Raw genomic sequence first — 15,930 nt, 5'->3', positions numbered from 1 at the left:
TGAAATTGGCTGTTCACCAACCAATAAAATTTCCCTTGCTCTCATCCTATTGGCTGATTTGAAAATTTCAGCAAATAGGAATGCAAGGTACCCCAATAACTATGGGGTACCTTGCACTTAATCTTCAGTGTGCGGCGGACAATCGCATGAAGAGGAACTTCCACCAAGGACCATCGCCGCCTCCGAGGACCGCCACATCTGGAAAGACCGCGGAGCATCTCCGCTCCGCGCCACCTTCGCGGTGGATGAAGATGATGGACCCGTCTGGAAGAAGATCTTCTCCGCCGGACTTCAGGAACGGTGAGTAGCAACCTGGGGGTTAGACTAAGGTTTTTCTAAGGTTTTGTTTTTTTTTGGGGGGGGGGGTTTGTTTTATTTATTACAACCTCAGAGTTAATTCCAGTAAAGAGATCTTAAAAAAAAAAAAAAAAAAAAACACCATACATACACAACACACACACACACACACACAACACACACTTATTAAAGGAAAAAAAAATCTAAGTATTTTGGTTGGCTCCTACACCTAGAATACATTTGTTGAGCCCTGACTTTCCTTTTCTGCAATGTGCTGTTACCCTGTACCGCACTGGAGTTCAGGAAGAGTAAGAAAATTGAAAAGACTGCCACTGCCGTTCTTTCTGCAGAGACACTTCAGTTTCTGCGATAAGAACGCGGATCGCACAGTGTTCTGCCTTGGGGTGTGTGAGGGTTAGGGTGTGTGTAACTCAGAATGCAGGAACAGATACACAGCACAACAAAAGTTTTTTTAAAAGCTTTACTGATTGATAAGCAAAAGAAAAGTTGTTAGTTCAGTTAGTTCAGCTTGAAAATCATAGAAACAGCAAGATTGAACATAGGCCTTATGCAAAACACAGTCCAGTACAAGGTTCAGAATACTTTAAGCAGATTGCAGTAAAATAGATGAATAGACAAGGATGTTTGCATTGAACAGTAAAGGGTGAGGTTGACACAGAATACCTGATAGCTGCAGCTGGTTTGAAGAAGACTGTCACTGATAAGGTAGACAGAGGTTTCTCAACAGGCACAGGATACCCAGTGAGTATTGTTGTTGAGACTGTCACGAGATACCAGATAGGTAAAGCAGGTACAGGTGGTTTAAGGAAGGCTGTCACTGGTATGGTTTCTCAGCAGGCACAGAATACCCAGCGGGTACTGTTGGTAAAAATGTCACAGGATACCAAATAGGTACAGCTGGTTTGAGGAGAGCTGTCACTGGTCTGGCAGGTACAGGTTTCTCAGCAGGCACATGATACCCAATGACTACAGTTGGTGATACTGTCACCGCTTCAGGAACAAGGTGAGCATACACTAGTATCAGGTTATTCTGCTTGGCTTTCTGGAACTAGGTAAGAATATGTTGGTGCAAGATAAGTATGCTTGGTCTCTGGAGCAGCAAGGTAAGCATACACAGGTATAAGGCAAGTATGCGTGGTGTTTTGGAGCAAGGTGAGCATACACAGGTTCAAGGTCAGTATACTTAGTCTCTTAGTGCAAGGAGAGCATAGGCAGGTATCAAGTAAGTATGCTTTGGTCTCAGGAAAAGGGTGAGCAAGGTAGGTAAGGTAATAACTCAGCCCAGAGCGATGGGCTGGGTGAACTTTTATAGGTGTGGGAGTTCCTGAGTTCTCCAGGTGGAAGTTACTATAATTAGGACATGTCCCCTTTAAATCTAGGCAGCGCATGACTAGAGGCTGCAACAGGAGATTGGACAAGTGACAGATCTAAAGTTTAACACTGCAAAAATATGCATTTAGGGAAAAAAAATCCAAACTTTAATTGCAGACATAATGACACTTTACCGACTGTTACAAATAAGGAATAGGGTTTGGGAATTATTATTTCTGATTTAAAATGTAGTATTGCAGGGAGTAGGGCCAGTAGAATGCTTTGTTGTAATAGTAGAGGGGTCAATCGATCTCAAGTGGTCCAATAATTGTCAAGTTGGTTGCTTGAATATAAAAAGAGAGAGAGATGCACTCAGCTAGAAAAACTTCCGTGCCTGTTCATTTTAGGGTGCCACTCGGGGTGCATACTCTTTTAGCACACTATGCCCCTTCACAGAGAAAAAATATCCTGTAGCATATCAGTCTGACCCTGCCCAATGACAGTCCAGCACTGAAATACCAGCCAATTCTTCTCTGAACAAGAGAAACAACAACCCCAGACGATCGTTTCGGCCTTCTGTGGGCCTCGTCAGCGAGGTACAGTCACATCTCTCTAAGAGCATGTGCTGGTTGCTTGACCATTTTTAATTTTCCTAAAAAATGTTATTGATCGATTACCTCTATGTATTGGTATTGCCAACTACAATTTTATTTATTTATTTTACTTGGTTTAGCTACGCCAGCCATCTTTGTGTCATGGCGCACAACGAATTTTGGTTATACAGATGTTTACAGAAACCTCAATGTCTCAGCTCAGAATGGGCCTACCTCCTTGGAGCAAAAACAAGTACATGTTGATATATAAACATTTTGCACATTCCTGATCCTTAATGTAATGATGAAACTTCCACTTTTAGGGCCAATTTATAATGGGAAGGATTTCAGTCCTACATTTTTTAGGGGGTACCTAGATAAGTATAGTGTGCGTGAAGAACATTTCAGGTTTGAGGCTTTTTTTTTTTTTTTTTAAAGGGGGGCGATAAACCGCAAATTTTATAACATTTTCCCTCATTTTCAGGTTAATTATCTCTGGTGGGGGACCAGATTGGAACCTGATATAAGTCCTTTATAGTAGCATTCTGCTGTTAAATTTTTGAGTTTGAGATAACATTTGACACAGCGCTAGGTCTATTAGAAATCTGGAGAAAAGTCTACTCAAGAAAATGCTAAATGTTTATATATGAACATGTAACACTAACTTGTAATGAGATCTAAAGATCAGTTTTGTTCCAAGGAGCTAGGACCACCCTAAGCTAAGATATTGAGGTTTGCGTAGACATCTGTAAAAACCTCTTCTCTGCTGCAAGCAATACAGCTTGCAAAAAGAGAGCCAGCCTCAGCCAGGAGCATGTGGACCTGTTTCACTGCAACGTTTATGAAAGAGTGAATAACAGAATGTTATAAACAGTGATAGACTACCTCCCTCTAGTTTGTGGTTTTGTTTTGCTTAAACGGACACTGAACCCAAATGTTTTTAAAAAATAAATAAAAAAAACTTACCAGGAGATGCTCAATGACCTAAATATGCATAGCTTAGAAGAGAGAAGGGAAAGAATGTCTCCAGGGATCTGTAAAATGTGTGCAAACTAGATGATTCCTTACTATGTGATCCTGGACTCATTGCTGATATAAAAATGTCAATCCAATAATTATTTTCAACTCAAATCTCACTCTGGATGTGGACCCTTTTTTAGTTTGGAAGACTGACAAGTGCTACATACGGGTGACATATACATACATATATATATATATATATATATATATACACATATACACACACACACACACACACATACAGTAAGATCAGCACTCACCAACATCACCATCATCACTGTGCACGGCCATGTAAATCCCTCCAAAATAGAAGCAGCATGTGAAAGAGGATCCGGTGTATATCCCAGTAGTTTCCACAGCAGCAAAACAGCCAGCACCAGAGGGTAAATCAATCACCATTTATTGAAATAAATACATAACGTTTCAGCCCCAGCAAGGAGGCCTTGGTCACATGAACACAGGTCACCCCAGACAAGCATACCCCATAAACCCATAAGTGCTACTTAAATACTATACAGTAATCAAACATAACCTGATACCAGCCTTGAAAAAAAACGCCAAACTTGCAAGCCGAGAACAGCTGTGTGTACTAAGTGTGAACCGCATTACGGTAACTAGGATGCAACCAACTGCTTTGACACGCATAGAGTGCGCAAGCGCAAAGCATCATCAGGAGTAAGTGACATCACGTCACGCTGCGTGCACAGTGCGCATGAGTGAGGCCAGAACGGACATTAGAAATGGTTGTCAAAGCAACCATAGTAATCACAGCGGCATGTAAATACACATTGCGTAAGTTACATCATACGCTGAAAGATAGAATGATAGTTGAATCATGGGAACCACAGCGTAAAGGGGAACAAGAATACGAGATCATAAATGGTTAGGATGGATCTTGTATAGGGACATCTGATAAGTGTCAGTAAAAACTAAGATACATAGGGAATTTTGGTGTTAATTAGAACAATGCATGAAAAGTAATCATAGAGCCAGACAAACTTATCTGATTAAACGGTTCATCATAATACCAAAATGACATTATAATAAATGTAAAATGTGTCTAAACAAATATATTATAGCCCATCAATAATATATCAGAACTAAAGAGGGGGCCAAAGTACAAATGAAACACAAACAAATGTCCAATCAATGCAAGCAGAATTTTAGGCAGTGTATCAGCGTGAAATCAACACAGGTAACAGTGCCAGGGGGCAGTATCCAAAGTGCGCATAGACAGACAATGAAAATCAACTGTCGTATAAATGTCAAACTGCACACTGGTGGGTGTATACATCCCCATTCAAAAACTTGGATCTGTGCCCCGAGCAAAATTATCTCACAAAATAAAAACAACTGAATATAAAAACATATATATGTACAAGGTGCTACAAGGAATAGGTAGAGAGGCAAATATATATGATCATGAAGTTCATGATGAGAGGAAGCTCACAGTCATTTATAGAAACAGCTGTAGTCAATGGTCATGTTTAAGCCTTTAGGTGTCATAGTTCCTAAACGATGTATCCAACGTGACTCAAGCTGTAGGAGGGCCTTCGCCCTATCACCGCCACGTCTGGATTTGGGAACATGATCGATCAGGATCGTTCTTAATGAGGAGATTGCATGTCCAGCCTGCTGGAAATGCCGTGCGACCGGTTGGTCTGAAGACCCTTTATCAAGGGCTATCATGATGGCTGTTTTGTGATTAGCCAGCCTTTGCCTAAAGGTGGTGATCGTTTTGCCAACATAGTATAAGGAACACGGGCACACGATCACATATATCACATAATCCGAAGTACAGGTTAACCTGTGTTGTATTGTAAACATTTTATTTGTATGTGGGTGATGGAATTTATTTCCCACGATCATCCCATTGCAAGTAACACAGTTGCCACACCGGTAGCACCCATTCTTCTTTTTTGGTAGCCAGGTGTCCTTCTGGTAGCTCTGTATCGGATCAGTCCGAACCAGAAGGTCCCGCAAATTCGGTGCCCTCTTATACACCATTCTTGGTGGTGGTAGCCCATCAAATGGGAGAGTGGCATCCGTGGAGACCAATGGCCAGTGTTTTTCAATCACCTTCTTCACCTTGTGAGAAGCAGGTGTAAATGTGGTGATAAAGTTGAGCCGTGTGTCTGTTTTCTTCGGTTGTTTGTTGCAAAGTGAGTGCTGATTGAGTGTTTGTGCTCTTTCACGCTGACCCTCAATAAGACGTTCCGGATAGCCTCTATCCATAAACTTTTGTGCCATCACTTCCAGTTGAATCTTCTTGTGAGCCTCCTCGGTGTTGTTCTTGACCACACGTAGGAGCTGAGAGGAACTAACTCCAGATTTTTGGTAACTAGGATGGTAGCTGTTATAGTGTAGTGTAGAATTTTTGTCGGTAGGCTTATTATACAATGTAGTGTTTAAACTTAAACCACATTCTGTTGTTTTTTTGAAAATTTCCAGATCAAGAAAATGTATTCTTTCAATATTTGTCTCAATCTTGAATCTGACCGTAGAGTTTAAAATGTTAAGGTTATCAAACCAAGACATTAGTGTGTCCACATCACCCCTCCACACCACACCAAAATTCTACACTACACTATAACAGCTACTATCCTAGTTACCAAAAATCTGGAGTTAGTTCCTCTCAGCTCCTACGTGTGGTCAAGAACAACACCGAGGAGGCTCACAAGAAAAGGCAACTGGAAGTGACGGCACAAAAGTTTATGGATAGAGGCTATCCGGAACATCTTATTGAGGGTCAGAGTGAAAGAGCACAAACACTCAATCAGCACTCACTTTGCAACAAACAACCGAAGAAAACAGACACACGGCTCAACTTTATCACCACATTTACATCTGCTTCTCACAAGGTGAAGAAGGTGATTGAACAACACTGGCCATTGGTCTCCATGGATGCCACTCTCCCATTTGATGGGCTACCACCGCCAAGAATGGTGTATAAGAGGGCCCAGAATTTGCGGGACCTTCTGGTTCGGACTGATCCGATACAGAGCTACCAGAAGGACACCTGGCTACCAAAAAAGAAGAATGGGTGCTACCGGTGTGGCAACTGTGTTACTTGCAATGGGATGATCGTGAGAAATAAATTCCATCACCCACATACAAATAAAATGTTTACAATACAACACAGGTTAAACTGTACTTCGGATTATGTGATAGTGTGCCCGTGTTCCTTATACTATGTTAGCAAAACGATCACCACCTAGGGAAAGGCTGGCTAATCACAAAACAGCCATCAGGATAGCCCTTGATAAAGGGTCTTCAGACCAACCGGTCGCACGGCATTTCCAGCAGGCTGGACATGCAATCTCCTCATTAAGAACGATCCTGATCGATCATGTTCCCAAATCCAGACGTTGCGGCGATAGGGCGAAGACCCGCCTACAGCTTGAGTCACGTTGGATACATCGTTTAGGAACTATGACACCTAAAGGCTTAACCATGACCATTGACTACAGCTGTTTCTATAAATGACTGTGAGCTTCCTCTCATCATGAACTTATATCTATATATATATATATATATATATATATATATATATATATCTATATCTATATCTATATCTATATCTATATCTATATGAGATCATATATATTTGCCTCTCTACCTATTCTTTGTAGCACCTTGTACATATATATGTTTTTATATTCACTTGTTTTTATTTTGTGAGATAACTTTGCTCGGGGCGCAGATCCAAGTTTTTGAATGGGGATGTATACACCCACCAGTGTGCAGTTTGACATTTATACGACACTTGATTTTCATTGTCTGTCTATGCGCACTTTGGATACTGCCCCCTGACACTGTTACCTGTGTTGATTTCACGCTGATACACTGCCTAAAATTGTCCGTTCTGGCCTCACGCATGAGCACTGTGCACGCAGCGTGACGTGATGATGTCACTTACTCCTGATGACGCTTTGCGCGTACGCACTTTATGCATGTCAAAGCAGTTGGTTGCATCCTAGTTACCGTAATGCGGTTCACACTTAGTACACACAGCTGTTCTCGGCTTGCAAGCTTGGCGTTTTTTTCAAGGCTGGTATCAGGTTATGTTTGATTACTGTATAGTATTTAAGTAGCACTTATGGGTTATGCTTGTCTGGGGTGACCTATCTTCATGTGACCAAGGCCTCCTTGCTGGGGCCGAAACGTTATGTATTTATTTCAATAAATGGTGATTGATTTACCCTCTGATGCTGGCTGTTTTGCTGCTGTGGAAACTACTGGGATATACACCGGATCCTCTTTCACATGCTGCTTCTAATTAATAAATATATATATATATATATATATATATATATATATATATATATATATATATATATATATATATACATATACACACACATACATATACATACACACACATACATACTGTAACTCAGAATATCGTCATAAACACAGTCCAGAAAAAACATTATATACAGAGTATTTTCAAACCAGAAAGACCCCTGCAGTTTCTCTCTGTATCAATGCGTTACTGACCTTGGTTTGAACCGGACATGATAGAAATAATTTGCTGCTTGTACTGCACCCCACAGCTTAAATTTCCATAAACTATACTCTTTCCAATCTATTTACCATATTAAAAATGGAACCCCCCGGGTTGTCCCCTCTCTCCTATATTGGATTGCCTGGGCAATGGAGATACTAGCCAATAACATTCAAAATAAAAATGAAATTAAAAGATATCTCAGTTACTGGAGAACAATTTAAACTGGCAATGTACTGCTTATAATTGCAACACCTGAGAGCTCTCTCCCACCTCTAATGCAGGGTTTGACCTCTACTGTACATATTTGAAAGTCACTAAATACATAGAGTTAAATTCCAGAAAGTGCTGGTTAATATGTTGTATAAGACTGATTAGACCCAGGTTATCAGCCGCTATGAGCAGTTTTTAATTCACAAATACAAAAACTTGCACTGTGAAAGCAAGGGTTAGTTATACACAAGCAACAGTACAATAATAAAATTGTCTAACACATTACATCTTTTTCTTTTTTCATTTATATCCCTTTAAAAGGACAAAAAAAATGAATGTGGACAATACTTCATTTTGAGAACTATTAGTATACCAAAAAGTATGCCAGTTTCTCAGATTACCAATATCTCTGGTAGAACTTCACATAGCAACTCCATCACATCTCCTTGCATTCCTTGACAGTTCTGCACATAACACCCCAATCTCCTGGCATTCCCTGACATTGCAACACGTAGCACCGCCATCTCCTGGCATTCCCCGGCAGTGCCGCACATAGCACCGTCATCTCCTGGCATTCCCCGGCAGTGCCGCACATAGCACCGCCATCTCCTGGCATTCCCCGGCAGTGCCGCACATAGCACCGCCATCTCCTGGCATTCCCCGGCAGTGCCGCACATAGCACCGCCATCTCCTGGCATTCCCCGGCAGTGCCGCACATAGCACCGCCATCTCCTGGCACTCCCCGGCACTGCCGCACATAGCACCGCCATCTCCTGGCACTCCCCGGCACTGCCGCACATAGCACCGCCATCTCCTGCCATTCCCCGGCAGTGCCGCACATAGTGCCGCACATAGCACCGCCATCTCCTGCCATTCCCTGACAGTGCCACACATAGCACCCCCATCTCCTGCCATTCCCTGGCAGTGCCGCATATATTATCTCCATCCCATGGCATTCTCAAGTCGCACAAAACACCTCCATCTCCTGGCATTCTCTGGCGGCAGAGCACATAGTACCTCTATCTCCTGGCATATACTGGCAGTGCTGAACATACTACTGCCACCTCCTAGCATTCTCTGGCAGTGCTGAACATACTACTGCCACCTCCTAGCATTCTCTGGCAGTGCTGACCATACTACTGCCACCTCCTAGCATTCTCTGGCAGTGCTGACCATATTACTGCCACCTCCTAGCATTCTCTGGCAGTGCTGACCATATTACTGCCACCTCCTAGCATTCTCTGGCAGTGCTGACCATACTACTGCCACCTCCTAGCATTCTCTGGCAGTGCTGACCATACTACTGCCACCTCCTAGCTTTCTCTGGCAGTGCTGACCATACTACTGCCACCTCCTAGCATATACTGGCAGTGCTGAACATACTACTGCCACCTCCTAGCATTCTCTGTCAGTGCTGACCATACTACTGCCACCCCCTACCATTCTCTGGCAGTGCTGACCATACTACTGCCACCTCCTTGCATTCTCTGGCAGTGCTGACCATACTACTGCCACCTCCTAGCATTCTCTGGCAGTGCTGACAATACTACTGCCACCTTCTAGCATTCTCTAGCAGTGCTGACCATACTACTGCCACCTTCTAGCATTCTCTGGCAGTGCTGACCATACTACTGCCACCTTCTAGCATTCTCTGGCAGTGCTGACCATACTACTGCCATCTCCTAGCATTCTCTGGCAATGTTGGCCATTCTACTGCCATCTCCTAGTATTCTCTGGCAGTACTGAACACACTACTGCCACCTCCTAGCATGTTCTGGCAGTGCTGGACATTCTACTGCCATCTCCTAGCATTATCTGGCAGTGCTGGACATACCACTGCCATCACCTAGCTTTCTCTGGCAGTGCTGAACATACCACTGCCATCACCTAGCTTTCTCTGGCAGTGCTGAGCATACCACTGCCATCTCCTAGCTTTCTCTGGCAGTGCTCAACATACCACTGCCATCTCCTAAAACTATCTGGCAGTACTACATCCTATCATGCTATTGCAGTAGTACACATATTACCTTAATCTTCTAGCATTCTTTGACAGTGATGAAAACACTGCAGTGGCAAAGGTACACACAGACAGCTCAGCACACTGTCCTAACTTTTCACGTGCAACACACAAAACTCCTCCTTCCCTGGAAGTGAAAAAGATAATTTACCTTGACATCAACTCTAATTTCGCCCTTGTACCAGTCGTCGTCACTGTCGCTGCTCTCATCGCCCCCGGCCACAGCACGGATCATGGCAGAGGACATTTCGTTGTTCGTTTACCAACACGCCACTCTGAGGAGAAGTTCTGTCACCTTCCGCCTGGGACAGACACTACACGCGATCCGCTTTGATGACGTCATTGCGCAGAAGCAACCTAGCGAATGCGGAACTGCTGATGATGACGTTACCTAAACAACTCGCCCCGCGCCCTAGAATGCAGTAGTTCTTTTATTGTACCTTATAATTCATCTTGATTTTTTTAGAACTATGAATTGGTCTCTACCAGTTTCTTCTGAGGGGCTCATATTTTATATTACATTTCTCTATCTGCGTTTAATCATAGTCTCACATCAAATCTAGAGCATGTTGTTTCTAGTAGGAACTGTTTTTAACTAGTAAAAAAAAAAAAAAGAGTTAAAACTAAAATACTGCCCTGTTATGCTAGCGCCATGGATTTTTGACCAGGTAGCTCTCTGTTCAATGGGATGGACGGTAGTACTAGTGAATGTGATTTAAAATAAAAAATACTTCCTCATGTTGGATAAACTGGAGAGCTGACACTGTGGTAAAAAAAAATATTTAGATAGCACTATTATTTGTTACTAGGGTTGCACTGTCCTCCACAAAAGTACTGGAAATCTTTAGGTTACTGGGCACAGCGGTAGGTGGGGGTCATATAATTCCTCCCCAAAATCATTTAGAAACCCTATTTCCTACACCCAGATACTAGGGTTGCCAGGTGTCCTCCACAATAATACCAGTAATACAAAAAATAAATTGGGTGGAGGTGAAAAGTGATTTTTTTTACATTGTATATATATATATATATATATATATACCCCAAGTGTGTGTCTGTATATGTATATATATATATATACACCCCAAGTGTGTGTCTGTATATGTATATATATATATATACACCCCAAGTGTGTGTCTGTATATGTATATATATATATATACACACACACACATGGGGTATATATATATATATATATACATATATATATATATATATATATACACACACACACACATGGGGTATATATATATATATATACACACACACACACATGGGGTATATATATATATATATATATACACACACACACACACATGGGGTATATATATATATATATATACACACACACAAACACATATAAAGAACAAAGTGAACACAATAAAGAAAAACAGGGCATTTACAAAATAAAATTTAAAACATATAAAACACACCGTTTACAGCCCACTCAAGCAGTGAAGGGGTTCAACAGTTTATTTTATCAAAGTGAAAACACAATGGATATTATACAGCTCACATAAGCAGATCATGGACTGTTAAATATCTATCTTTGACTGTGTGTAGGTCAAAAATCTGCTCTGCTGAAAAGCACACACGGTCACAGACTCCTCTGAGCTATAGATGAAGCCCCGCCCTCACAGAACTCTAACAGGTTTCTGAAAGGGGAGGGGGACAGATCATAGCCACCTGCTGTTATACCCAAGCAGAGGACTATTGAAAAGATGGCGTTTGCTGATATCAACTTTCCCTGAATTAAAAGGGAAGTGGATGTTAATGCAGAGAACTTTTTAAAAGCAGAGTTCTGCTAAAAAAACTGACATTTAAATGTCCAGTTTTTCTCTGCAAATTTTACCAGGCAGCTGGCTGTAAAAATACCACATACCTGGCAACCCTACACCTAGAGCATAGGGTTGCCACCTTTAGTTCATGCCAAACACTCTTACGCAGAACAAAACATTTTAGGCAGAGTAATCACTATGTATAATAGCACATAAACACAAACTCGCACATAGATATTCACAGTAACACGCACTCGCTCACACACACACTCACACAAACAGAAAGACACTGACAAACAAAGAAACACACACACACAAAAAGGCACACACAAACACACTCCCAACACAAATACAAACATGCAAGAGCAGAATAATTGTACGTATGTGCAGTCTGTTGCAAATGTACAGTGTCAACGTTTTGACTGTCTCTATTTCCTACCAAACCCTGACTCAGCTTCAAACCTGGACACCCAAATGAAAACCGTAACTGTTCATGTAATTTCTGGACAGGTGGCAAACCTACCAAAGCATGGTCGCCGTACAATGTAGTACAATGTTTTGTTTAATATGCTTTAGAGGGACATTAAACATAGAGTTGCCATCTTTCTTGAAAACAAATAGCCAGCCATACTCATTAGCATATATTTTGCACACATTATTATACAGCATACCATGCAGCAACTAAAGCTTCTAGGAAAGATTTTAAAAGAATATTTGTTTATCATTTGATCCCAGCATACTCATAATTTCTAAGCAGGTCTCCAGTCACAAAAAAAGGATTGGTCCCGGTCAGAAAAAAAAAACTTTTCAGATGCTCTTATTAAGATCTGATGGCTTTAAGAATCAACAGGAAAGTGGAAAAGTTTACATCTCTTAGATGGCAGGATCGTCCAGATATTCTGGGTGCTCTTTCAGTTTCATGGAATTTTCATCTTGTTTATGTGTTTTCCCCTAGATCTGTGATTCCGCGAGTTGTAAGGAAAATAAGTGAGGAAAATAAAATAAGTGAGGAGGACAAACCAATGGTAATTGTGTTTTTTCTCCCTAACTGGTCTCACAAAGCTTGGTTTCAGAAGTGATATCTGACCTCTACAATCTGATACCTTGGAAAATCAGACAGTGTCAATTCCTACCCTGAACTGATTTCAACTCACGGCTTGGATACTAAAAGGTGGGTGCTTTTGGGGGTTATAATATAAACTAGAGGGGTCCCTTTGTGCCAGTATAGAAATAAAGACATGCTTTTTTTTTAAGGTGATGACTGTTACCACAGTGATAACCTGGCTATGCAGACAAAATTAATATATTTATGTAAGAGATGGACTTGTTTTTATTAAACCAATAGTCTTATCCCCCTGAAAAACCCTGTATATTGTGTTTTTACTTTTTTAATGTTTGGGATGTGTGGCCCCCGAAATGACCACAATTATTTTAAAAAGCAGGCGATTCTCTTTCATATGAGTGGTCTGTGGCTAGTAAAGGAAGCTGATATTGATGGTTTGAACAACCTCCCCCATCCAATTCCCTTCACTGCCTGCCACTTCCTTGTTCCACTCCCTGGGTTACATCACCACGCACATTTAAGGTGACATCACTGGCACTCACATGTAACTTTTGCCGATCCCACAGAACAAGAATGGGTTGTCATGCACACGCAAGCAGAGATCTGCATGGTGACCTGTTCTCATCCTGAAGGGGGATCGGTTAAAGGGACACTGAACCCAATATTTTTCTTTTGTGATTCAGATAGAGCATGCAATTTTAAGCAACTTTGTAATTTACTCCTATTATCAATTTTTCTTTGTTCTCTTGCTATCTTTATTTGAAAAAGAAGGCATCTAAGCTTTTTTTTTGTTTCAGACCTCTGGACAGCACTTTTTTATTAGTGGATGAATTTATCCACCAATCAGAAAGAACAACCCAGTTTGTTCACCAAAAATGGGCCAGCATCTAAACTTACATTCTTTCATTTCAAATAAAGATACCAAGAGAATGAAGAAAATTTGATAATAGCAATAAATTAGAAAGTTGCTTAAAATTGCATGCTCTAGAGCATTCCCTGGAGGAAGAGGAGGAGCCTGTGCACAAGCCGGTGCACAAGCAGCAGACTTTTGCACTCCTGCAGCTACCCTAAGTGGCGGCTATCCGCGCCAGGAATTCCTACTCATTAGCAGGGAGGAATTAGCTGCAGACACCCCTGATATTTTAAAAACTGGTGACTCTTCCTATAGCGCAAATACAATACAGCGCTAAGTAGAACTTTATGCCCGGAGCCTGGGACAAAAGGTGGATCCCCCAGGTTCCCTTTTTAGGCACGAAAAATCTGTAGAAAGGTCCACCACTAGACCCGATCCTGTGAACTTTTTTGCCTCAAACACCCTTTCGCTACTTACTGGTTACAGATTACTGCCAGCTGTGTCACTCACCCCCCTCATAGACTTGAATACCGCTGCATGCTTATGGACAGAGTGGCCAGGTGTTGCTTGCTTGTACCTTGAACACTGGATCTGCGCTCCCCGCCCACCGGTGCTGCGAGCGGGGAGCGAGCTACTCTACTAACACACGAGGAGCTACTGACCTGAATTGTACCCTCCACTGGACTGAACTGGTCCCAGCGTGGATGCGAAGGGGAGCCTACGTGCTTGCAGTGGATCCCACAGATAATTCGGACCGCCACTTCTGCTGGCAACCTGCGCCTGGTTGGTGCCTGGAGCTTGGTCTCTGTTCCCCCCGCCCACCGATGTTGCGAGCGGGGAATCATTCGATACAGTATCTGGCTGAAGTTTGCTCCTGTTGATTCGCCCCTCCTCTCCAACTGTTTCGCTATCTCACCGGAGCTACGAGGAGATACTGCTGTGGAGGTCAGTAACGCTGGGAGAGGAGAGCAACTGGAGATTCCTTTCCTACAGCGGTGAGGTCAGATGGAAGGCTCCGAATACTAAGCGTGAGAATATGGGAGATCCTGGATAAGGTCCGGACTTGAGGCTTCCTGTTGGCCTTTTCACTGATCCCTGACTGGAATGATTCAAGCCTGGAAGCCTGCATATTAAGGGGGTGAGTGTGAGCCATCGGCTTTAATCAGTCTGAAGGGGGACGATTATAGATTTCAAAAGGCATTCTTAGATTAAGAAATAATAAACCTGGGGTCAGATAAAAAACCCTACCTACGATTAAGCTACCTGTGACTCATTGACTAAACTACCCCCCAATCTGTAAGGGGGTCTGCTATAAAAACAGACCTGTAGAAAGAGAGGTGACAAGGAAAGAGCTGAGGGAAGAAGGGGAAGGAGTGAGAAGACCTCAGTGGGTCAAGACAAGAGTGAAGAGGGAACAAAAGAAAGAAGGGAAGACAAGCCCAAGAAGAAACAGTTTTGTGAATAGATGGTGTGAAATAACCTGTATACTTAATAAAACACACAAGCTCATAAAACCTAACTTGATTTTCTCCCCCAGGCAAACGGGACTTATCCTTCTTCATCTATAAGGACATACACCATGTTCCCCTTGTTTGTTTAAATACTTGGGGCATATATATATCATCTGTGTTTTATTATAAGTGTTATATATCTCTTCTGTTTTCCCTCATTTACTGTGAAATCCATCTCCTTTGAGAACAGCTAACTAAGCTCTTAAAGGGCCAGCAAAGGTCCCAAATTAAGCACTACATTGTGTTCAGAATAGAGGGCAACCCAATAGGAATGATGGCTTAAAAACTGTATTGGGAGTTGAGGGCGATACCAAAAACTTGGTTTAATAGACATTAAGAAATCACAGGCCCTCTTAAAGGGGAGCCCACTTAAATAAATACATATAGGGATTTGCATATCAATTTACCATCCCATCCCATAAATGTGAGCAAAAGAATTTCTCTTGAGGGATCTCTTTAATTATAAATAGAGACAACAGGGTTTTCTTTTAGTTATTGGGCTCATCTACCAAAATAGCTGAGACACGTTGAGGTTTAAGAGGGGTGCATATCGTTTAAACATTGGTTCTCAGAACTACATATTCTAATCGCCATTTCCTGGTCATATTCACTAATCAACCACCCTTTTTTTTTTTTTTTTTGTATGAGCACTTTCACTCGCACTTGGAGTTCACTTCATGTAATAACCCCACCTCACTTTCCCTCCACACCTAATTTTTTCACCCCAGTCACCCCACACATGGGTG

At 42.0% G+C, this 15,930-nt stretch overlaps 1 protein-coding gene across 1 annotated transcript in view; it reads right to left on the bottom strand.

Moving 5' to 3' along the window:
* Window positions 1–3,641, bottom strand: part of ASZ1 (ankyrin repeat, SAM and basic leucine zipper domain containing 1) — an 864,897-nt gene extending 861,256 nt beyond the window's left edge. The window contains exon 1 of the mRNA XM_053719197.1: window positions 3,503–3,641. Coding sequence (XP_053575172.1) covers window positions 3,503–3,641 — 139 coding nt within the window. The remainder of the gene's footprint in view (window positions 1–3,502) is intronic.
* Between the last annotated feature and the right edge of the window lie 12,289 nt (window positions 3,642–15,930).

This window comes from Bombina bombina, chromosome 6, assembly GCF_027579735.1.
Source record: "Bombina bombina isolate aBomBom1 chromosome 6, aBomBom1.pri, whole genome shotgun sequence".
Classification (NCBI taxonomy): domain Eukaryota; kingdom Metazoa; phylum Chordata; class Amphibia; order Anura; family Bombinatoridae; genus Bombina; species Bombina bombina.
The sequence above is the reverse complement of the archived record's forward strand: the minus strand, read 5'-3'. Positions and strand labels throughout refer to the sequence as shown.